The following is a 25752-nucleotide window of genomic DNA, read 5'->3' on the forward strand; positions in this document are numbered from 1 at the left end:
CCCCTTTCATTAATAGGGAGGGATACTGCGAACACTGCAGGCTCTTTGATGGCCTCCACTGGGCTACCAGAGGTGTCGTAGCCCGGCACCGAAACGAAGTGGCGGGCTGCACAATCGTGGCCCAGACCCCACGACAAAGTTAGGCAGCGGCCTGCATGGTAAAGGGTGGGAAAAAAATGGCGGCGCGCAGCACTGTGTATCTCCCCTTTAAATTTCGCCCCGCAATGGGTGTCTAGCCCGGTTCGCCACCCACGAGACGGCGACGGCCTCACTGGATGCTGGCCAATTTCCACCACAGGATGAAAAGGGGTCGCTATGCACGATGATGATGTCATCGCCGGAGGCGCTGCGGCCCAGGGCGTTACCAGCGGGACGTGACGTTGTTGCATTCGCGCCTCCGCTAACTCGCACACAATTTCCCTGGAGCCGGTAGCACCATACCTCCCCGGACAAAAACGGTTTTGCGCCCTGTAAACGCACTGCGGAGGCACTAATGGGAGGCACACAACCACAAGGCTTTTGACAGAGATCCCACATGGCAGACTGGTCAGAAAAGTAAAAGCCCATTGGATCCAAGGCAAAGTGGCAAGTTGGATCCAAAATTGGCTCAGAGGCAGGAAGCAAAGGGTAATGGTCGATGGGTGTTTTTGTGACTGGAAGACTGTTTCCAGTGGGCTTCCCCCGCGAAAGTACTCGATCTCTTGCTTTTTATGGTATATATCAATGATTCAGACTTCAGTGTAGGCGGCCTGATTGAGAAGTTTGCAGACGATACAAAAATCGGCTGTGTGGTTGATACTGAAGAAGAAAGCTGCGGACTGCAAGAAGATGTCAATGGACTGGTCAGATGGGCAGAAAAGTGGCCAGTGGAAATCAATCTGGAGAAGTGGGAAGCTATGAATTAGGGGAGCGCTAACGAGGCAGTGGAATACACATATTAACTGGAAGGATACTGAGACGTGTAGAGGAACAGAGGGACCTTGAAGTAGCAACACAGGTAGATAAGGTGGTTAAGAAAGCATCTGGGATATTGCCTTTATTAGCCGAGGCATGGAATATAAGAGCAGGGAGGTTATGCTTGATCTATATAAAACACTAACAACAGAAAATGCTGGAAATCTCAGTAGGTCACGCAGCATCTGTGGAGAGAAACAGAGTTAATGTTTCAGGTTTGGGGTCACACCTTCTGCGATTTCCAGCATTTTCTGTTTTTATTTCAGATTCCAGCATCTGCAGTATTTTGCTTTTGTATAAAACACTAGTTAGGCCACAGCTAGTGAACTGCATACAGTTCTGGTCACGACATTACAGAAAAGATGTGATTGCATTCATTATCATCATCATCATCGGCAGTCCCTCGAAATCGAGGAAGACTTCCGCTCCAAAAGCAAGTTCTCAGGTGACTGTACAGTCCAATTCGGGAATTACAGTCTCTGTCACAGGTGGGACAGATAGTTGGAGGAAAGGGTGGGTGGGACTGGTTTGCCGCATGCTCCTTCCGCTGCCTGTGCTTGATTTCTGCATACGCTCGGCAATGAGACTCGAGGTGCTCAGCGCCTTCCCGGATTCTCTTCCTCCACTTAGGGTGGTTTTTGGCCAGGGATTCTCAGGTGTCGGTAGGGATGTTGCATTTTATCAAGGAGGCTTTGAGGGTGTTCTTGAAATGTTTCCTCTGCCCACCTGGGGCTCGCTTGCCGTGTAGGAGTTCCGAGTCGAGCGCTTGCTTTGGGAGTCTTGTGTCAGGCATGCAAACAATGTAGCCCGCCCAACGGAGCTGGTCGAGTGCGGTCAGTGCTTCGATGCTGGGGATGTTGGCCTGATCGAGGATACTGACAATGGTGCGTCTGTCCTCCCAGGGGATTTTCAGGATCTTACTGATACATCATTGGTGGTATTTCTCCAGCGATTTGAGGTGTCTACTGTATATATAGTCCACGTCTCTGAGCCATACAGGAGGGCGGGTTTCACAACAGCCCTGTAGACCGTAAGCTTGGTGCCAGATTTGAGGGCCTGATCTTCGAACACGCTCTTCACTAGCGCACTGGAGACGGTGTTGAACCTCGTCGTCGATAATAGGCTCCCAAGGTATGGAAAGTGGTTCACATTGTCCAGGGCCGTGCCGTGGATCTTGATGACTGGGGGGGCAGTGCTGTGTGGTGGGGTCAGGTTGGTGGAGGACTTTTGTCTTACGGATGTTTAGTGTAAGGCCCATGTTTTTATACGCCTCTGTGAAGATGTTGACTATGACTTGGAGTTCAGCCTCTGAATGTGAGCAGACGCAAGCATCGTCCGCGTAGTGTAGCTTGACAACAGAGGATGGGACGGTCTTGGATCTGGCCTGGAGCGACAAAGGTTGAACAGGTTCCCACTGGTTCTGTAGTTTAGTTCCACTCCAGCGGGGAGCTTGTTGAGTGTGAGGTGGAGCATTGCAGCGAGGAAGATCGAGAAGAGGGTTGGTGAGATGACGCAGCCCTGCTTGACCCCAGTTTGGGCGTGGATTGGGTCTGTGGTGGATCCGTTGGTCAGGATCACGGCTTGCATGTCGTCGTGGAGCAGGCGGAGGATGGCGACAAACTTTTGGGGGCAGCCAAAACGGAGGAGGATGCTCCATAGTCCCTCGCGGTTAACAATGTCAAAGGCCTTTGTAAGGTGAAAGAAGGCCATATACAAAGGTTGGTGATGTTCCCTGCATTTCTCTTGCAGTTGTCGCGCCATAAAGATCATGTCCGTTGTAGCCCGTAGTGGACGGAATCCACATGGTTGAGGAGGATTCTAGCGATGACCTTTCCAGTGGCTGACAACAGGGAGATTCCTCTGTAGTTGCCGCAGTCGGACTTGTTCCCTTTTTTAAAGATGGTCACGCTTACTGCATCTCTGAGATCTCCTGGCATGCTCTCCTCCTTCCAGATTGGAGAGATGAGGTCATGCATTTGTGCCAATAGTGCCTCTCCGCCATACTTTAGTGCCTCAGCGGCAATTCCATCCGCTCCTGATGTCTTGTCATTCTTGAGCTGATGGATGGCCTTTTCTACCTTGTGCAGGGCTGGGGTTTTGCTGAGATGGTGGCAGGTAGCATACTGCAGGATGGAGTCGAGGACACTCGTGTCAAAGGCAGAGTCTCAGTTAAGGATCAGAAAGGGTACAGAAAAGATTTACGAGGATGTTGCCAGGACTGGAGAATTTTAGCTCTGTGGAAAGATTGGATAGGCTGGGGTTATTTTCTTTGGAACAGAGGAGGCTGAGGGGAGATTTAATTGAGGTGTATAAAATTATGAGGGGCCTAGATAGAGTGGATAGGAAGCAACTATTAGCAGAGAGGTCAATAACCAGGGGGCATAGAATTAATGTAATTGATTAGAAGGAAGTTGAGGAACTTTTTTCACCCAGAGGGTGGTGGGGGTCTGGAACTCACTGCCTGAAAGGGTGGTAGAGGCAGAAACCTGCATCGCATTAAAAAAAGTACTTGGATATGCACTTGAAGTGCCGTAAGCTACAGGCCTACGGACCAAGAGCTGGAAGGTGGGATTTGGCTGGATAGCTCTTTTTTGGCTTGCACAGACATGATGGGCCGAATGGCGTCCTTCTGTGCCATAAATTTCTATGAGTCTATGATTCTAAATTCTATTTCTGAAACTGCCCTGGTGGAATTTGAACTCGTGTTTGCTAGATTATTAGTCCAGTGACATAACCACTACACTGCTGTACTATTACTTGGGCTCCCAAAGAGTAATTCATTAGTGGCTTCAAAGGGCATGACTATTCTGGTGACTGAAGACTGTAGGCGAGGCCATGAGACATCCTGCAGTATAGGCGGGAATAACTCGCACTAGATTGGTTCAAGGCAGTAACACATCTTTGGATTAAGGTGATTTAACAAAATTGCTAAACTTTGACAATGTAACACATTGGTTTGTAGATTGTTACTAAAATTCGGTAAGAAATAAGTTGTGTGTATATATAAAAATAAAAACAGAAAATGCTGGAAATGCGCAGCAGGAAAGGCAGCATCTGTGGAGAGAGAAATAGAGTTGACATTTCAGGTTGATGACCTTTCGTCAGAACTGTAAAAAGTTAGAGATGTAACAGATTTGAAGCAAGTACAGAGGAAGGGGAGGAAAGAACAAAGGGGAAGGTCTGTGATAGGGCGGAAGGCAGGAGTGATTAAACAACAAAAGGGATGATTGTGCAAGGCAAAAGGGAGTGGTAATGGGACAAGTAAAGAAACAAAAGGTGAATCTGGAAAAGGTGTAAATAGGAATGGCAGAATCATCAACAGTTGCTGTGTGGAAAAATATGGGCAGAGGATAGGATTTGAAATTGTTGAACTCGATGTTGAGTCCAGAATGCTAATCAAAAGATGAGGTGCTGTTCCTCGAGCTTGTGTTGAGCTTCGTTGGAACAGTGCAGGAGGTCGAGGACGAAGAGATCAGAATGGGAATGGAACGGAGAATTAAAGTGACAGGCGACTGGAAGCTCAGGGTCACACTTATGGACTGAACGGAGGTGCTCCACAAAGCGGTCACCCAGTCTACGCTTGGTCTCCCCAATGTAGAGGAGACCACACAGTGAGCAGCGAATACAGTATACTAGATTGAGCGAGGCCAACATCCCCAGCATCGATGTACTGACCACACTCGACCAGCTCTGTTGGGTGAGCCAGTTCGTCCGCACGCCCGACACGAGAATCCCAAAGCAAGCGCTCTACATGGAACTCCTACATGGCAAACGAGCCCCAGGTGGGCAGAGGAAAGGCTTCAAGGACACCCTCAAAGCCTCCTTGATAAAGTGCAACATTCCCACTGACTCCTGGGAATTCCTGGCCCACGACAGCCCAAAATGGAGGAAGAGCATCAGGGAGGGCGCTGAGCACCTCGAGTCTTGTCATCGAGAGCAAACAGAAACCAAACATAGACAGCGGAAGGAGCGTGTGCCAACCCAGGCTCCCCATCCACCCTTTCCTTCAACCACTGTCTGTCCCACCTGTGACTGAGACTGTAATTCCCGCATTAGACGCCTCAGTCACCTGAGAACTCACTTTTAGAATGGAAGCAAGTCATCCTCTACTCCGAGGGATTGCTGATGATGATACTAAGTTGAAAGAAGTACAAGTAAATCGCTGTTTCACCTGGAAGGAGTGTTTGGGGCCCTGGACAGTGGAAAGGGAGGAGGTAAAAGGGCAGGTGTTGCATCTCCTGCGTTTGCATGCGATGATGCTGTGGGAAGGGGAGGGTGTGCTGAGGGTGATTGCGGAGTGGACTAGGGTGTCGCGTAGGGAGCGGTAATGGCGGAGGATGATCTGATGATCATGGAGGCTGGTGGGGTGAAAGGTGAGGACAAGGGAATCCAATCGTGGTTCTGGGAGGGAGAGGAAGGGGTGAGAGCAGAGGTGCGGGAAATAGAACAGACAAGGTTGAGGCCCATGTTCGTCATGGCGGAGGGGAATGCTCGGTTGAGGAAAAAGGGAGAAATATCAGAAGCACTAGTATGGAAGGTGGCATCATCCAATCAGATGTGACGGAGAATCTGGAAGAATGGACTAGAGTCCTTACAGGATGTGGCGTGGGAGGAAGTGTAGTCAAGGTAGCTGTGGGAGTCAGTGGGTTTATAACGTTGGGCAGCGTGGATTCCGAGGGCACTTTGCTCAGCAGAACCTTTCCACCAGGCACTGGAGGCTCTTGAATTCCTACAAATTCAAGTAGGTCAGAAACCTGCCAGTAACAGCGTGGGCCGAAGCTAACGGCCGGCCACAAAAGAAGAGCGGAGGCAGCAGCAGTACTTTGGTGCTGCTTGCTAATTTACATGAGCGGAAAATCTGTTGTGCAATGCACTCTTTCTGGCCTTAACCTCAGCAGGAGGTCAAAGGTCGCGTCTGAAGGCACAGTGCAGCGCTCTCTGGCAATGTGCGGTGTCAGATCGTTTGGTGACATCTGGGTTTTACCTTCGAGTCCACTGATGGCCTTCGTAGGGTTGGAGCTTTGTGCGTTGTGGCATTTGCTGGTCACCGGCTCGCATCATACTTTCATGGAAGACCGAAGCCATTGATTTCAGGAGTGCCACGAACTCCGTTCCCTATCCACTGACTCCATCCCTCTCCCCAACTTCTGTCTGAGGCTAAACCAGACTGTTCACAACCTTGGTGTCATATTTGAGCCTGAAATCAGCTTTTGACCACACATCCCCAGCATAACTAAGATCGCCCATGTCCACCTCCATAACATCATCTGTCTCCGCCCCGCCTCAACTCATCCGCTGCTGAAACCCTCATCCATGCCTTTGTTCCCTCTAGACTTGACTATTCCAATGCACTCCTGGCTGACCTTTTGCCTTCTACCATATGTAAACTAGAGGTGATCCAAAACTCGGCTGCCATGTCTTACCTTGCACCAAATCCCGCTCAACCATTACCCCTGTGCTCGCTGACCTACATTGGCTTCCGGTTAAGTAACGCCTTGATTTCAAAATTCTCATATTTTCAAATCCTTCCATGGCCTCATTCCTCCTTATCTCTGTAATCTCCTCCAGCCCCACAGCCAACCGAGATGTCTGCGCTCCTCTAATTCTGTCCTCTTGAGCATCCCTGATTATAATCACTCCACCATTGGTGGCCGTGCCTTCTGTTGCCTAGGCCCTAAGCTTTGGAACTCCCTGTCTAAACCTCTCTGCCTCGCTACCTCTCTTTTCTCCTTCAAGACGCTCCTTGAAACCTACCTCTTTGACCAAGGTTTTGATCACCTGTGGCTCGGTGTGAAATTTTTTATCTCCTAATACTTGTGTGAAGCACCTTGGGACGTTTCACTACGTTTAAGGCGCTATATAAATGCAAATTGTTGCTGTTGACATTTCCCTGGGTTTTGTGTGGGATCAACAAATGGTTGGCAGACTGCCTGGTATTCCCACTTTTGCTGCTGCCACAGATCTTTCACACAGAGGGTTGTAGTGTGGAGGTCTGTGCTCCACCATGGTGCTGGAGTGGGAGGGGTAGGGGTAGGGGGATGCACTGTTTTGCAGTGACAGTGCACGCACAGGGCATTCACTCCCTGGTGAGTGGCTTGTAAAGCACAGGCTGAGATAAGGAAACACCACAAAACAACTGTGGTACAGATGTCCTCAAACAGTTGCATGAGATATCAATAGAAATACATTTTAAAAGAGGAGAACATGAACTCTTGGTCAAGAGTTCACTGGTGTAAATGGTGCAGAAGAGAGTTCAATTAGATGTTTAACAACAGCAGACTTTTGAAGCGAATACAAAAGCAAAATACTGTGGATGCTGGAATCTTTTGGATTGCAGACTTTTAAAGCTCTCTGAGAATATGCGATCAAGCCTTTTAAAAGCAAACTTCCAAACTTTGCATATCATTTTATCAGTTCCTGAATGATAAAATTTAAGAAAATGTAGTTTTGATCTTTCCTCAAATTATTACAACTGCATACAGTGACATTTATTCTAAAAGTATTTCCATCCTATACTGTTTGACTGACTGGGCGGCTGGGGAGAGATTTGATGCATTTCACTGGAAGCGTTTTTCATGCCAATAGCTCTCCATAGTTACCAGTTATCCCAGCAGCTGTTTATTGTAGGGGTTATAGCTCAATGCCGTCTTCTCCTGCCTTTCCGCGCTGTCAACAGCTACGCGCACGGGTCTGCTTTGGAGAGGGCAGTAGGGGTGGCGGTGAACTCCAGAATGGATGAGCGTGTGTCATTACGGCATTGTATGCTGATTGACGTTACGCTCCTGCTAATTCAAACACTTTCTGCGAACGCAGGCAACGGAAGCGCTGCCAACCTGCCAAAAATAATGGCGGCTGGGAGCAGGCGGAATGAAGTGAGGCGGCCACCGTTTGTTTCAAAACGCGCCTTACCGGCCAGCGTTAACAGCTCCAGTTTCTTGGCCATGTCTGTTGTGGGTCCAGGAGGAGCAGGGAGTGAGTGGTTCTCTGGGCCCCACAATAATAATCTGGGCAGCTGCTGATCCAGGATAGCTCCCTCCTTCCCCTCCCTCCCCGTCCTCCCTCCATCCCGTTGTCCTTTTCTCCCGTCCCTGTCCTCCCTCCCCCCGTCCGCCCGCCCTCCCCTCCCTCCCTCCCTGCACGCCCGTCCTCCCTCCGTCCCGTCCCCTCCCTCCCTTCGTCTCCTCCCTCTGTTCCCGCCCGCCATCCCCGTCCGCCCTTCGTCCCCTCCCTCCATCCCCGCCGGCCCTCCCTCCCTCGGTTCCTGCCCTCTCTCCCTCGGTCCCCGTCCACCCTCGGTCCCCGTCCGCCCTCCCTCCATCCCCGTCCTCAGCCTGCCACTGCCGTCCTCCCTCCCCTCCATCCCTCCCTCATGCCCTTCCCCTGCCTCTTATCATCCCTCATTCTCCCCTCCCCATCTCTCTCCCCATCTCCCCCCACACCTGAGGACACATTTTGCATCTGGCCAGGAGCCCTATTTGGATCCATTTGGGATGAGTCACTCGTCAGTTTTATTTAAATGAGCAAATTATTCCGGATCTCTCTCCTGCTGCCTCTCCCGGTCGATCGCACCCCCCCACCGCCCAAATAATCGCATTGTATTTATTATTTTGTGAATTTTGCCCCCTTCTGTGCGGAACCTCTGTGGCTCACCGAGTGAGGTTTGTGCGTGGTGGTGATGGAGGGAGCAGGTCGTCGCTTCGCAATGCAGTAGAGGGAAAATCCAGAGAGGTTTCTTGTAGTTTGTTTTTGTGCTTTTTACATTTTCATTCATTGAAAATTGGCATGGTTAGCATCTTCCAGAAAAATATGCAACATCCAGCTTATCTTTGCAAGTATCCAATGAGGGCGGGAGTAAGTACTTTGTCTTGATATTACTTAAATAATTCTCACATTTTTGCTGGATTTTGTTAGATTTATTAAGAGTTTCCGAGTGCTTCATGTACTCATTGAATTGTAAACTCCCCAACGTTCTCAGTGACACTTAATAAAGTGACGCCTTATATTGAGGGAGATTCTTGAGAGATTTAACCCGACGCCCTAACCCTCTAGGTTGAAATTATTTAATAAACGCTTGCTGTTGAAGTGTCAGCCGTGATTTAGTGCGCTGCACCCTCGCCTCTGAGTCATAAGGTCGTGGGTTCAAGTCTTATTCCAGAGACTTGAGCACAAAATAAAGCTAACACTCCAGTACTGAGTGCTGAGGGAGTGCTGCACTGTCAGCTGGTCAGTACTGAGGGAGTGTTGCATTGTCGGAGGGGCAGTACTGAGGGAGTGTTGCACTGTTGGAAGGGCAGTACTGAGGGGACGTTGCACTGTTGGAAGGGCAGTACTGAGGGAGCGCTGAACTTTTGGAAGGGCAGTACTGAGGGAGTGCTGAACTTTTGGAAGTGCTGTGTTTCAGATGAGACGTTAAACTGAGGCGCTGTAAAAGATCCCATGGCACTATTTCGAAGCAGGGGAGTACTCCCCAATGTCCTGGCTAATATTGATCCCTCAATCAACATCGCAAAGCAGATTATCTGGTCATTATCACATTGCTGTTTGTGGGAGTTTGCTGTGCACACATTGGCTGCTGTGTTTCCTACATTACAACAATGAATGCACTTCAATTGGTTAATTAAAAAGAGATTTGGGATGTGGTGACAGGCGCTATATAAATGCAAGTTCTTTTGTTGTAAGTGGCTGTCAGTGAGCGAGAGCTACAGAACCCCATTGGTCAGCTCACCTTGTTCATCCTATTGTGCCTCCCTGTTGTAATGATGGTTGTGGCTTGAATTGAAATATGTTATTTTTTTAACCAAAGCATTATTGTCAGATATTTCCCTCTAATTTGGTGTCTTTTCTTTCCGCAGAATTTGTTTTATCCAAAATATAAGGGTGAGTTGAGTCTTTGCTTTGAGCAAAGTTTTTATTGTGTTGCTGTTATTTCATACACCCGGTGATAGATTTTCAACCTGCTGTCAGAGTCTAACGTTTTTACAGAAAAAACATTCAATTTTCCATTCCATCGAAATCAATCGACATTAAAACCGGGCGGTTTCTATTAACGGGTGGCTGATCCACGTTGCCCAGTTTTACACCGGGCGATAAGTCGAGCCCAGTGTTGATCAAAGGTGTGATGGTTCAATCAGCTCGCCGTATCAGCATATCCTTCTAATACTTTCTCCCTCATGTGCTCATCTAGTTCCCCTTAAAGGCATCTATACTATTCGCCTCAACCACTCCCTGTGGTAGTGAGTTCCACATTCTCACCACTCTCTGGGTAAAGAAGTTTCTCTATTCCCTATTGCATTTATTAGTGACTTTCTTATTTATGGCCTCTAGTTTTGGACTCTCCAAGTGGAAACATCTTCTCTACGCCTATCCTATCAAACCCCTTCATAATTTTCACGACCTCTATCAGGTCACTCCTAGGCCTTTTCTTTTCGAGAGTGATTTGGCAGGTTGAGCGCTAACTCCTCCAATACTCCCGGGTCCCTTTCAACTGCACTTTTACCTGATTCTGTATTATCGAGAGTGCCTGTAACTCCCATTCTGTATTATCGAGAGTGCCTGTAACTCCCATTCTGTATTATCGAGAGTGCGCGTGACTCCCATTCTTCCTCTTGTGCGGGACTGTATGCCGCTTTGTTTCATCTTCCGCTGATCTGCCCGTTTACAGATTTCTTTTGCTGTCTTCATTCTCGCTCTCTTTCCTCCTTCTCGCCCCCCCCAGTTTAGAATTAACTGCAAATGCCACTAATTTATGTGGCATTTCGGAACCCAATCTGCTGATGTAAGTTAGCACCAGTAAGGGATCACAGGACTAATTGTTGTGGCAATTCCTCGCCCTCCTGCCCAGCCCATTGTTACTCTATCTCCGAATCAGCCCTGCTTCCTTTCCCCTGGCCAATTTTGTTTAATCATCCAGCATTGCGGGAGCACTTTCATCACACGAACTGCCGCAGTTCAAGAATCACAGAATAGTACAGCACATTCGGCCCATCACTTTAGAAAAGCAATCCAGTTAGTCCCACTCCCCCGCTCTTTCCCCATTCCCCTGCAATTTTTTTCTCCGACAACATAGGAAATTAAGAATTAGGAGCAGGAGTAGGCCATTCGGCTCCTCGAGCCTGCTCTGCCATTCAATAAGATCATGGCTGATCTTCGACCTCAACTTCACTTTCCCGCCCGATCCCCATATCCCTTGGTTCCGTTAGAGTCCAAAAATCTATCGATCTCAGCCTTGAAGTACGCAGTTCACCAGCACCTTCTCGAGGGCAGCTGGGATGGGCAATAAATGCCGGCCTTGCCAGCGACACCACATCCCGAGAATAGATTTTTAAAAGAATGTTATGCTTTGTGTTGAATTCGCACTAATTATGGAAATAAGCCTTTTTGCCAGGAACATTAATCAAATACTTTCCATAAGTCTAGCTACGGCATGTCATGTGATCCTCCAGAGTCTACCTGGGATGTTACATGATCAAAACAGTCAAAGTGATTCATCGGGATGTTCCCCTTCAGAAGCCTCGCTGGTTGCTCGTTAGATTATTATTTCACAAGTGATCCTCACGTTCCCACCTTTATAGGGAGAGCACTCATACTATCCTGATAGGGAGCACCCGCAGTCTGACGGGGGGAGCACCCACAATTTGCTGATGGGTGCTTCTATTCCTCTCTCTGCATTCAGAAAACCTATACAATATTGAAATAAGGAAATACACCCTAATATTTCTTCCTATTTGTAAAATCTGATTGTGCAATGGTATGATTTACAGAATTATATTTAAATTTAAATACGATGTGATTCCTGGGATGACGTGACGGAGAGGAAATCTGCTTTAAAGTGGCTTTTTCTAATCACTGTTGTTAAATAACTTCTTTTTCATTAACGACAAACATTTCTGATCGCTGTTCTCCCCCACAGATTGCATCGACCAGTATGGACCCATTTCCAGCAGAAATTCTGATCTGGTGACGTGTGTTCACAGTAAGTTACTCATATCATCCTCGGTGTAACGGGGCTGACATGAGAATGTAACAAAAATACCTCCGCAGTTTGATGATTATATTTAACTCTTATCAGAATGTTATGGGCAGAAATATATCGGAATTACAGACAGAATTATCTTGGAATTACAGGCAGAAATAGTGCCATGGAATCTTTTAAGTCCATCTGAGATGGTAGACGGGGACTCGGTTTAATTTCTCTTCTGAAAGGTGGCCCCTCCCGACAGTGCAGCGCTCCCTCAGTACTGCCCCTCCCGACAGTGCAGCGCTCCCTCAGTACTGCCCCTCCCGACAGTGCAGCGCTCCCTCAGTACTGCCCCTCCCGACAGTGCAGCGCTCCCTCGGTACTGCCCCTCCCGACAGTGCAGCGCTCCCTCGGTACTGCCCCTTCCGACAGTGCAGCGCTCCCTCGGTACTGCCCCTCCTGACAGTGCAGCGCTTCCTCGGCACTGCCCCTCCAGACAGTGCAGTGCTCCCTCAGTACGTCACCTCTGACAATTCAGTGCTCCCTCAGTACTGCCCCTCCGACAGTGCAGCACTCTGTCAATACTGCCCCTGTGACCATGCAGTGATCCCTCAGTAGTGCCCCTCGGACAGTGCAGCCCTCCGAGTATTATCCCTACGACAGCGCATCGCTTCCTCAGTACTGTCTCTCCTAAAGTGCAGCGCTTCTTCAGTACTGTCCTTCTGACAGTACAGAGCTCCCTCAGTACTACCCTGTTGAAGTGCAGCGCTCCTTCAGTACTGACACTCAGATTGTTCAGCGCCCCCTGACAGTGCAGTGCGCCCTCAGTACTGACCCCCCAACAGTACAGCACTGCCTCAGTACTGCACATCCGACTGTGCAGTGCTCCCTCTACTGTACCTCCAATAGTGCTACACGCCCTTACTACTAGCCCTCTGACAGTGCAGCGGTCCTTCAGTACAGCCCCTCCGACAATGCAGCGCTCCATCAGTGCTGCCCCGCCGATAGTGCAGTGTCCCCTCAGAAGTGTTTTTGGACAGTGCAGCTCTCCCTCAGTATTGCCGCTCAAGACAGTACAGCGCTCCCTCAGTACTGACCCTCCGACAGTGCAGTGCTCCTTCAGTACTGCCCCTTCGACAGCGCAGGGCTCCCTCAGTACTGCCCCTCTGACAAAGCAGCGCTCCATCAGTAATTCCCCATCGACAGTGTAGCGCTCGCTCAGCATTGCCCCCCCCCCCCCCTGGCAGTACAGCGCTCCCTCAGTACTGCCCCTCCAAGAATGCAGCGTTCCCTCAGTACTGCACCTCCGGCAGTGCAGCACTTGCACAATCCTGACCCTCCGACAGTGCAGCTCTCCCTCAGTACTGCCCCTCCGACAGTGCAGCTCTCCCTCTCAGTAGTGCCCTCCGACAGTGCAGCTCTCCCTCAGTACTGCCCCTCCGAAAATCCAGCGCTCGTTTAGCATTGCCCCCCCAACAGCGCAACACTCCCTCAGTACTGCCCTTCCGACAATGCAGCGCTCCCTCAGTGCTGTCCCTCGCGCCTTGCAGCGCTCCCGCTGTGCTGCCCCTCCAACACTGCAGAGCTCCCGCTGCACTGCCCCTCTGATAGTTCTGCACGCCCTCAGTACTGCCCTCCTGACAGTTCAGCATTCCGTCAATAGCGCCCTTGGACAGTGCAGCGCTCCCTTAGAACGTCCCCTCCGACAGTGCAATTCTTCCTCAGTACTGCCCCTCCGAAAGTGCAGTGCTCCCTCAGAACTACACTAAACATCCATAAGACAAAGGTCCTCCACCAGCCTGTCCTCGCCGCATAGCACTGCCTCCCAGTCGTTAAGATCCGCGGCGTGGCCTTGGACACCATGGACCACTACCCATATCTCGGGAGTCTCCTATCAACAAGAGCAGGCATCGCCGACTAGATCCAACAACCGTCTCCAGTGCAACCTTCGGCCGCCTGAGGAAAAGAGTGTTTGAAGATCAGACCCTCAAAACTGCCACCAAGCACATGGCCTACAAGGCTATAGTATAACCCCCTCCTGTGTGGCTCAGAGACATGGACCATGTACAGTAGACACCTCAAGTTGCGGGAAAAATATCACCAACGATGTCTCCGCAAGATCCTACAAATCCCCTGGAAGGACAGACGCACCAACATCAGTGTCCTCATTCAGGCTAACATCCCCAGCATTGAAGCACTGACCACACTCGATCAGCTCCGCTGGGCAGGCCACATTGTTCGCATGCCAGACACGAGACTCCCAAAGCAAGTGCTCTACTCTGAGCTCCTTCACGGCAAATGAGCCAAAGGTGGGCAGCGGAAATGTTTAAAAGGACACCCTCAAAGCCTCCTTGATAAAGTGCGACATCCCCACCAACACCTGGGAGTCCCTGGCCAAAGACTGTCCTAAGTGGAGGAAGTGCATCAGGAAGGCGCTGAGCACCTCGAGTCTCAACGCCGAGAGCATGCAGAAATCAAGCGCAGGCAGCGGAATGAGCGTGCGGCAAACCAATCCCACCCACCCCTTTCCTCAACGACTATCTGCCCCACCTGTGTCAGAGTCTGTGACTCTCGTATTGGACTGTTCAGCCACCAAAGAACTCATTTCAGGAGTGTAAGCAAGTCTTCCTCGATTCCGAGGGACTGCCGATGATGATGCACCCTCAGTACTGCCCCTGCGACAGTGCAGCGCTCGCTCTACATTCCCACCCCGACAGTGTAGCGCTCCCTCAGTACTGCCCCTCTGAGAATGCAGTGCTTGCTCAGTACTGCACCTCCGACAATGGCAGCGCTCCCTCGGTACCACCCCTCCGACGGTGCAGCGCTCCCTCAGCGCCGCCCCTCTGACGGTGCAGCGCTCCCTCGGTGCCGCCCCTCCGACGGTGCAGATAGTCTCTCCTCACCTTTTTGTATATTTTCATTATTGAAAACCATAACTGGCTTGTTGCTCACATCAATCTATTACTAGTTTAGCTCGGTTCACTTTACGGCAGGTTAATCGGTAAATCTCGTGAAACCAATAGAAACTGAAAGTTTAAATCCAGTTCAGCTCACTTTGATCTGTACGCTCATCGTGACAGTGTGAATCCCCAGCTCTGTAATATTCCAGATGGAAACATTTTGCCTTCCCAGCTCATCTCTTCTCTCCGTTATTTCCAGATATCCCGGATCAGTGTTCCCCGCTGCCTTGCCATCCAGTTGGGTATGAACGCTGTGAGGATCAGAAGGGCGCTTTCAATTGCATCTGTAAACCAGGCTGGAAAGGCAAATGGTGTGGTCAAGGTACCGTATGTGTGCGATTCTGACGGAGAACCATCTTCTCTGAGCTATACCCCAGTCCAAATTTACAGGGCTATGGTGAAAGAGCAGGGGGAGTGGGACTAATTGGATAGCTCTTTCAAAGAGCTGGCACAGGCACAATGAGTCGAATGGTGGCCTCCTGTGCTGTAAGTTTCTTGGATTCACTAAGAACACTGCCGTGACGGAAAGTTGTCACTTCATCCTGGAGTAATTTTTACGTGTATTGGCCACCCAGATTTGATTTAGTTTTACAAAAGGAAGACTGATGGGAATATTATCCCAGAGAAACCAGAGGAGGCTGTTCAGCCCCTTGAGCCTGTTCCATCATTCAATGAGATTGTGTTTGATCTGTTGCTTAACCAACAAACAATCTCAAGGTTTGGAAATTTCAGTTGAGACAGCATCAGTGGCGTGTTGACTCTCTCTCTGCCCAGTTGTGCTGTTGCCTCTCCGCTGAGATAAGGATATTGAGGGTTATGGAAACAGGGTGGAGTTAAGATACAGATCGTCCATGATCTGATCGAATCGTCTCTCCCAGGAGATCTCACGGCTCCAGTTGGGGTGGTATGTAGAATGTTTCAGTATAAGGGGTGTTGCAGTTGTGTGAGGCGGACTGGTTGGGCTGGATGCTCTTTGCCTTTCCGTCATTGTTCATAGGTTTAGATGTAACCTTTAGGGCTTCTGACCAAGGACCGTGCAACTCTTTGTCGGCTGGCGTGGACACGATGGGCCGAAATGGCCTCCTTCTGCGCTGTAATTTCTGTTTTTATGTTCTATGTTTCTATGAATGGCAGAACAGGCTCGAGGGGCTGAATGGTCTCCTCCTGTCCCTTTCAATATACTGATTTCTGTGGGCTGCCTCATTCCAGTGCTCACTCCTCACGAAGAAGCCTATCTGGTGAGTGGCATCAGGATATTTGACTGCGTAGGGCCCTATATCCGGACTGGACCCAGTTTTCAAACGTTCACTTGCCGGCTGCAGACGTTTGTTGCTGTGGCCCACTTGGTTTTTGCCTCAGGACCAGGTATTAGGCGCTCCCTGGTTTCCCGCTGCCAAGGGTCATGCCTGAGGCAGTGATGGGTGCGCAATTCACTGGGCCAGGTGGGAGACTGCGGAGGGGGTTCCTGGCCTGGTAGGATTGGATAGGTCGCTTGCCACCCATCAGTAAACAATCTAACCAGTGATCCTTAATAAAAAGCAGGACCAAGAAATTGATAAAGAAAGGGAAAATAGAATATGAGAGTAAACTAGCAAGAGACATAAAAACAGACTGTGAAAGCTTCTATAGGTATGTAAAAAGGAAAATATTAGCAAAAGTAAATGTGGGTCCCCTACAGGCTGAGACAGAAGAAATTATAATGGAAATGGCAGAGAAATTGAACAAATATTTTGTGTCTGTCTTCACGGAGGAAGGCACGATAAACCTCCCGGAAATACTGGATTACCAAGGGTCCGAAATTGATGGCCTTTCCGCCCACTGCCGCCGACACTCCTCTTGAAGTTGCGCCCAGTGCCACTTTCCATTTGGTGTGGAGCGGGCAGGTGGGGAGAACCGCCAGGAACCGCCCGCTGATGTCAGTGGATGGCCGAGTGGCGCAACTGACCCCCCGCCTGCTGAGATGCCATATTGATGCGGGCAGGAGTGGGCGCCAGAACGGGCAAGGACCACTGACTGGAGGCTGTTCTATCTCCAACGGTGAGTATGAAGAGTTGAAAAAAAAGTTAGTTAACATTTTTTAAACATTTTCTTTACAGCGACTTGCCTGGATGGGGTTCCCTAAAGGTGTTCTGATGGTTTTTATTTCATGATTTTCCTTTTCAATGGGCCCGACTCCATCCTCAGCGGCACTTGGGTAGCAAGTGCACTTGCCGCTGAGATTGGGAGTTCCCGCCGGGCGGCTGCCACCCAGATTGGCGGCGTAAGTCTCTCTTCTGCTGCCCACCGCTCTTTCAAGGACCTTTTTGACAAAAAACCCACCCAAAGTACCGTCAGGTACCTTGGCGGCCATCGGCGGTCCTTTGGGCGACACTTGGGCGGGCAGGGACTTTCACCAATGTTGGCCCCCAAGAGTCTAGCAGGAATGAGGAACTGACCTGATGGCCTACATCCTAGGGTTTTGATAGTGGATGCATTAGTTATCATCTTCTAAAATTCCATAGATTCTCGAATGGTTCCCACAGATTGGAAGGTAGCTAATGTAACCCTGGTATTTAAGAAAGAAGAGAGAGAGAAAACGGGGAACTATAGATCAGTTAGCCTGATTATCAGTAGTAGGGAAAATGCTAGAATCTATTATCAAGGACGTGGTAACAGGGCATTTAAAACATCACGGATTGGGCAGAGTCATCACTTATTTATGAAATGGAAATCATGTTTGATATATCTGTTAAATTTTTTTGAGGCTGTAACTAGCATAATAGTTAAGGGCAACCAGTGGATGTGGTGTATTTGGATTTTCAGAAGTCATTCAGTAAGGTGCCACACAAGAGGTTATTGAACAAAATTAGGGTTCATGTGATTGGGGGTAATATACCAGCATGGATTGAGGATTGGTTAACGGACAGAAAACAGAGAGTAGGAATAAACGGGTCAGTTTTGGGTTGGCAGGCTGTAACTAGTGGGGTACCGCAAGGATCAGTGCTTGGGGCCCCAGCGATTCACAATCTATATCAATGATTTGGATGAGGGGACCAAATATAATAATCCAAGTTTGCTGAAGATACAAAGCTAGATGAGAATATAAGTTGTGAAGAGACTTCAAGGAGATATAGACAGGCTAACTGAGTGGGCAAGAACATGGCCAATGGAATATAATGTGAAGTTATCCACTTTGGTAGGAAAAATAGAAAAGCGGAGTATTTTTTAAATGGTGAGAGATTAGGAAATGTTGGTGTTCAGAGGGACCTGGGTGTCCTTGTACATGAATCACTGATAGTTAATGTGCAGGCACAGCAAGCAATTAAGAAAGTAAATGGTATGTTGGCCTTTATTACAAGAGGATTTGAGTATAAGAGCAAAGACATCTTACTGCAATTATATAGTGCCCTGGCGAGACCTCACCTGGAGTATTGTGTACAGTTTTGGTCTCCTTGCCAAAAGAAGGATATACTTGCAATTGAGGGAATGCAACAAAGGTTCACCAGACTGATTCCTGGGATAGAAACATAGAAACATAGAAAATAGGTGCAGGAGTAGGCCATTCGGCCCTTCGAGCCTGCACCACCATTCAATAGATCATGGCTGATCATTCACCTCAGTACCCCTTTCCTGCTTTCTCTCCATATCCCTTCATTCCTTTAGCCACAAGGACCATATCTAACTCCCTTTTGAATATATCCAATGAACTGGCATCAACAACTCTCTGCGGTAGGGAATTCCACAGGTTAACAACCCTGAGTGAAGAAGTTTCTCCTCATCTCAGTCCTAAATGGCTTGCCCTTTATCCTTTGACTATGTTCTCTGGTTCTGGACTTCCCCAACATCGGGAACATTCTTCCTGCATCTAACCTGTCCAGTCCCGTCAGAATTTTATATGTTTCTATGAGATCCACTCTTATCCTTCTAAACTCCAGTGAATACAGGCCCAGTCAATCCAGTCTCTCCTCATATGTCAATCCTGCCTTCCCGGGAATCCGTCTAGTGAACTCCCTCAATAGCAAGAATGTCCTTCCTCAGATTAGGAGACCAAAACTGAACACAATATTCCAGATGAGGCCTCACTAAGGCCCTGTACAACTGCAGTAAGACCTCCCTGCTCCTATACTCAAATCCTCTAGCTATGAAGGCCAACAGACCATTTGCCTCCTTCACCGCCTGCTGTACCTGCATGCCAGCTTTCAATGACTGATGTACCATGACACCCAGGTCTCATTGCACCTCCCCTTTTCCTAACTCCCCTTTGCCGCCATTCAGATAATATTCTGCCTTTGTGTTTTTGCCACCAAAGTGGATAACCTCACATTTATCCACATTATACTGCATCTGCCATGCATTTATGCATTTGCCCACTCACCCAATCTGTCCAAGTCACCCTGCAGCCTCTTGGCGTCCTCCTCACAGCTCACACCGCCACCCAGCTTAGTGTCATCTGCAAACTTGGAGATATTACACTCAATTCCTTCATCTAAATCATTAATGTATATTGTAAATAGCTGGGGTCCCAGCACTGAACCCTGCGGCACCCCATTAGTCACTGCCTGCTATTCTGAAAAGGACCCGTTTATCCCGACTCGCTGCTTCCTGTCTGCCAACCAGTTCTCTATCCACGTCAGTACATTACCCCCAATACTATGTGCTTTAATTTTGCACACCAATCTCTTGTGTGGGACCTTGTCAAAAGCCTTTTGAAAGTCCAAATACACCACATCCACTGGTTCTCCCTTGACCACTCTAGCAGTTACATCCTCAAAAAATTCCAGAAGATTCGTCAAGCATGATTTCCCTTAAATAAATCCATGCTGACTTGGACCGATCCTGTCACTGCTTTCCAAATGCGCTGCTATTTCATCTTTAATAATTGATTCCAACATTTTCCCCACGATTGATGTCAGGCTAACCGGTCTACAATTACCTGTTTTCTCTCTCCCTCCTTTATTAAAAAGTGATGTTACAATTAGCTACCCTCCAGTCCATAGGAATTGATCCAGAGTCGATAGTGTTGGAAAATGATCACCAATGCATCTACTATTTCTAGGGCCACTTCCTTAAGTACTCTGGGAAGCAGACTATCAGGCCCTGGGGATTTATCGGCCTTCAATCCCATCAATTTCCCTAACACAATTTCCTGCCTAATAAGGATTTCCTTTAGTTCCTCCTCCTCACTAGACCCTCGGTCCCCTAGTATTTCCGGAAGGTTATTAGTGTCTTCCTTCATGGAGACAGAACCAAAGTATTTGTTCAACTGGTCCGCCATTTCTTTGTTCCCCATTATAAATTCACCTGAATCTGACTGCAAGGGACCTACGTTTGTCTTCACTAATCTTTTTCTCTTCACATATCTATAGAAGCTTTTTGCAGTCAGTTTTTGTGTTCCCAGCAAGCTTCCTCTCATACTCTATTTCCCCGCTCCTTATTAAACCCTTTGTCCCCTTCTGCTGAATTATCAAATTCTCCCAGTCCTCAAGTTTGCTGCATTTTCTGGCCAGTTTATATGCCTCTTCCTTGGATTTAACACTATCCTTAATTTCCCTTGTTAGCCACAGTTGAGCCACCTTCCCCGTTTTATTTTTACTCCAGACAGGGATGTACAATTGTTGAAGTTCATCCGTGTGAACTTTAAATGTTTGCCATTGCCTATTCACCATCAACCCTTTTAAGTATCATTCACCAGTCTATTTTAGCCAATTCACGTCTCATCCCATCGAAGTTACTTTCCTTAAATTCAGGACTCTAGTCTCTGAATTAATTGTGTCACTCTCTATCCCAATAAAGAATCCTACCATACTATGGTCACTCTTTCCCAAGTGGCCTCACACAACAAGATGGCTAATCAGTCCCTTCTCATTACACATCACCCAGTCTAGGATGGCCAGCCCTCTAGTCGGCTCCTCGACATATTGGTGTAAAAAACCATCCCTAATACACTCCAGGAAATCATCCCCCATCGCATTGCTACCAGTTTGGTTAACCCAATCAATATGTAGATTAAAGTCGCGCATGATAACTGCTGTGCCTTTATTGCACGCATCCCTAATTTCTTGTTTGATGCTGTCTCCAACCTCACGACTACTGTTTGGTGGTCTGTGCACAACTCCCACTAGCGTTTTCTGCCCTTTGGTATTCCGTAGCTCCACCCATACAGATTCCATATCATCCAAGCTAATGTCCTTCCTTACTATTGCATTAATTTCCTCTTTAACCAGCAATGCTACCCCACCTCCTTTTCCTTTCTGTCTATCCTTCCTGAATGTTTGAATACCCCTGGATGTTGAGTTCCCAGCCTTGGTCACCCTGGAGTCATGTCTCCGTGATGCCAATTACATCATATTCGTTAACAGCTATCTGCGCAGTTAATTCGTCCACATTATTACGAATACTCCTCACATTGAGGCACAGAGTCTTCAGGCTTGTCTTCTTAACACACTTTGGTCCTTTAGAATTTTGCTGTAATGTGGCCCTTTTTGCCTTGGGTTTCTCTGCCCTCCAATTTTACTTTTCTTCTTTCTATCTTTTGCTTCTTCCCCTATTCTACTTCCCTCTATCTCCCTGCCTAGGTTCCCATCCCCCTGCCATATTAGTTTAACCCCTCTCCAACAGCCCTAGCAAATACTCCCCCCTAGGACATTGGTTCTGGTCCTGCCCAGGTGCAGACTGTTCGGTTTGTACTGGTCCCACCTCCCCCAGAACCGGTTCCAATATCCCAGGAATTTGAATCCGTCCCTTCTGCACCACTCCTCAAACCACGTATTCACCTGAGCTATCCTGCGATTCCTACTCTTACTTGCACGTGGCACTGGTAGCAATCCTGAGATTGCTACCTTTTGAGGTTCTACTTTTTAATTTAGCTCCTAGCTCCCAAAATTCATCTTGTAGGACCTCATCCCATTTTTTACCTATACCGTTGGTACCTATATTCACCACGACAACTGGCTGTTCATCCTCCCCCTTCAAAATGTCCTGCAGCCGCTCTGAGACACCCTTGACCCTTGCACCAGGGAGGCAACATACCATCCTGGAGTCTCGATTGCGACTGCAGAAACGTCTATCTATTCCCCTTACAATAGAATTCCCTACCACTATAGCTCTCCCACTCTTTTTCCTGCCCTCCTGTGCAGCAGAGCCACCCATGGTGCCATGAACTTGGCTGCTGCTGCCTTCACCGATGAGTACCCTCAACAGTACCCAAAGTGGTGTATCTGTTTTGCAGGGGTATGACCGCAGGGGAACCCTGCACTACCTTCCTTCCACTGCTCTTCCTGTTGGTCACCCATCCCCTATCTGGCTGTGTACCCTTTAACTGCGGTGTGGCCAACTCACTAAACATGCTATTCACGACATCCTCAGCATCACGGATGCTCCAGAGTAAATCCACCCACAGCTCCAGTGCTGCAATGCGGTCTGTCAGGTGCTGCAACTGGATACACTTCCCTGTACATGTTTTCAGGGGCGTCGAGGCGGGGTTTGTCCTGTGAGGAGAAATTGAGTAGACTAAACCTACATTCCCTAGAGTTTAGAAGAATGAGAGGTGATCTTATTGAAACATACAACACTCTTACAGGGTAGATGCAGGGAGGATGTTTCCTCTGGCTGTGGAGTTTAGAACCAGGGGTCACAGTCTCAGAATAAGAGGTCGGCCGTTTAGGACTGCGATGAGGAGAAACTTCTTCACTCAGAGGGTGGTGAATCTCTGGAATTCTGTACTCCAGAGGGCTGTGGAGGCACAGTCTTTGAGTATATTCAAGACAGAGATTGATAGATTTTTGAATATTCAGGGAATCAAAGGATATGGGGATTGGCAGGACAGTGGAGTTGAGGTAGAAGATCAGCCATGATCTCAATGAATGGCAGAGCAGCTCGAGGGGCCAAATGGCCTACACCTGCTCCGAATTCTTATGTTCTAAAAAGAAAGACTTGCATTTCACAACCTCAGGACGCCCCAAAGCACTTCACAGCCAATGAAGTACTTTTGGAGAGTAGTCACTGTTGCAATGTCGGAAACACGGCAAGCTCCCACAAACAGCAGTGTGATAATGACCAGATAATGTTTTTGTTATGTTGATTGAAGGATAATTTTTTTTTTGTCGAAAAAACACATTAAAAAAATCCACGCAAAGGCATCTTCCATCCTTGAGAATGTAGTTCGGGTTCTTCATTCGAAACATCTGTGAACTCATCCATTTTTTTGGCGTGGAAGCAAGTCATCCTCGTTTCGAGGGACTGCCTATGATGATGAGGGATAAATATTGGCCCAGGACACTGGGGAGAACTCCCCTGCTCTTCTTTGAAATAGTGCCACAGGATCTTTTATGTCCACTTGAGAGGATTAACATCTGATCCGAAAGACGGCACCTCCAACAGTGCAGCACTCCCTCAGTACCGCACTGGGAGTGCAGCTTGGATTTTTGTGCTCAAGTCTCTGGAGTGGGACTTGAACCCACAGCCTTCTGACTCAGTAGGAAGAGAACTAACCACTGAGCCACGACTGACACTCCAGCCCACTGCCCTCCCTGTAACTATGGTTGGATCCCCTCTTGTTCTCCTCACCCCTTTCCTCCCACTGGGCTGTATTTTTTTTATCTTTGACACTTTATGGGGAGTGTATAAAAAGCCTGGCACTGCGCTCGAGTCCAGTAATTAGCACTGTGGTCTTTCTCCTCCCTCCAGATATTAACGAGTGTGAAACCAGCAATGGTGGCTGTGAGCACATTTGCTCGAACGTGGAGGGAAGCTACCAGTGCCTGTGCAAGAAAGGGTTCAACAAGCTGCCGGACAACCACAGATGCGGAGGTGAGATGGGGTCCTCGGAGTTTGTGCACCGGGGGAGGGGGAAGCCTTGTCACTTCGGAATTTCCAGCCCCCAGTTTCCTGCGCATTAATATTGAGGGATGTGGGAAAGTAGGTCCAAGTGAGGGCAAGATAAATCACAGGTGGAATGCGCCTAAGTTTCTGAGTGTCTTTCATTCAATCCCGGGATGTGGGCATCGCTGGCAAGGATGGCATTTATTGCCCATCCCTAATTGCCCTGAGAAGGTGGTGGTGAGCTGCCTTCTTGAACCGCTGCAGTACATGTGGTGAAGATGCTCCCACAGTGCTTCACTGTGTTCCAGGATTTTGACCAAGTTCCAGGATTTTGTTCCAGCAACAATGAAGAACGGCCGATATATTTCCAAGTCAGGATGGTGTGTAACTTGGAGGGGAATTTGCAGGTGATGGTGTTCCCATGGGCCTGCTGCCCTTGTCCTTCTAGGTGGTAGAGGTCACGGGTTTGGGAGGTGCATTAAATGACCGGCGGGCGTGCAAAGTGTTTTGGGATATCGCATAAGGAGATATTCGGGCAGGTGTCGAGAATCACTATTCTGTTGTACTGCAACTTAAGTTAATTCTTATCATTTAATTTAGCATGTTCACGTCATTTAATTAGTGCGATAAAGTTATCAATTGAATTGATAAGTTGTAAAACTAATGAAAATCATTTTAATTTCCAGACATCAATGAATGTGCATTGGATGTGGAGCTTTGTGGATCAGCTCAGTGTGAAAACACATTGGGTTCTTACGAGTGCAGATGCGATCTTGGATACAAATATGACTTTTCAACAAAGTCTTGTCAAGGTAAGCATCATCCAGATGCTACACTGGAATGACGGAATCGATACCTAACCAACCTTTCCCCTGGGAGATACCTAATGGTCTCAATTAGAATACTCCCTCCACTGCAGGGAATGGAGAACATGGCCGAATTCAAACAACAACTTGCATTTATATAGTACAATAACAAAGTACAGCAGGTGCTGGAATCCAAAACAAAAACAGAAAATGCTGGAAACACTTAGTATGTCAGGCAGCATCTGTGGAGAGAGAAACAAAGTTAACGTTTCAGGTCTGACATCCTTTGCCAGAATTGGAAAAGTTAGCCATGTAACCCCTTTCCCTGCTACAGCACTCGCTTAAAACCTGTTACATTTTTCAGTTTTGACGAAGGGTTTCAAACCTGAAATGTTAACTCCGTTTCTCTCTCCACGGATGCTGCCTGGCCTGTTGTGTTTCCAGCATTTTCTGCTTTTGTTTTATATTTTTATATAGCCCCTTTATTGTAGTAAAACATCACAAAGCGCTTCACCAGGCGCGACTATCAAACAAAATTTGACACCAAGCCACATAAGGAGATATTACGGCAGATGAAAGGGGTTTTAAGGAGCATCTGAAAGGAGGAGAGAGAGAGATGGAGAGGCTTAGGGAGGGAATTCCAGAGCTTGGGGCCTTGGCAGCTGAAGGCATGGCGCCAATGGTGGAGCAAAGGAAATCGGGGATGCTCAAGAGACCAGAATTCGAGGCCAGGGGATATAAAAGATCCCATGGCACTATTTCAAAGAGCAGGGGAGTTTGCCCTGGGCCAATATTTATCCCTCAACCAACATCATTAAAACAGATTATCTGGTCATTGTCACATTGCTGTTTGTGGGAGCTTGCTGTGCGCAAATTGGCTGTCACGTTTCCCACATTACAACAGTGACTACGTTGGCTGTAAAGCGCTTTGGGACGTCCGGAGGTGGTGAAAGATGCTGTAGAAATGCAAGTCTTTCTTTTAAATGTAAAAGACACAAGGATGGTTGTGTGTATTTTTTTATTTGGTAACCTTTCTTAAGTAACATTAAATCTTTGTTCTGCATCTCAGATGTAGATGAATGTGAAGACAATATCTGTGAGGAAGGATGTGTGAACACTCCTGGCCGATACACCTGCTACTGTGATGGAAAGAAAGAGTTAAAGCTGGCGGCAAACTTACAGACTTGTATAGTAAGATCCTTGCACCTGTGTTTGCTTTTGGTCAATATTTAATAAGTGTATTTTAGCAACTTTCAGTTCCATTCACAACTCCTCG

The 25752-nt window shown here is 48.1% G+C and overlaps 1 protein-coding gene across 1 annotated transcript in view; it reads left to right on the forward strand.

Moving 5' to 3' along the window:
- The window catches only part of LOC139274982 (growth arrest-specific protein 6-like), a 48705-nt gene that overhangs the window by 4322 nt on the left and 18631 nt on the right, over nucleotides 1–25752 (forward strand). Inside the window, exons 3-8 of the mRNA XM_070891800.1 lie at nucleotides 9807–9831; nucleotides 11864–11926; nucleotides 15071–15193; nucleotides 23536–23658; nucleotides 24357–24482; nucleotides 25546–25667. Coding sequence (XP_070747901.1) covers nucleotides 9807–9831; nucleotides 11864–11926; nucleotides 15071–15193; nucleotides 23536–23658; nucleotides 24357–24482; nucleotides 25546–25667 — 582 coding nt within the window. The remainder of the gene's footprint in view (nucleotides 1–9806; nucleotides 9832–11863; nucleotides 11927–15070; nucleotides 15194–23535; nucleotides 23659–24356; nucleotides 24483–25545; nucleotides 25668–25752) is intronic.

The sequence above is a fragment of the Pristiophorus japonicus genome, chromosome 10 (assembly GCF_044704955.1).
Source record: "Pristiophorus japonicus isolate sPriJap1 chromosome 10, sPriJap1.hap1, whole genome shotgun sequence".
NCBI lineage: Eukaryota > Metazoa > Chordata > Chondrichthyes > Pristiophoridae > Pristiophorus > Pristiophorus japonicus.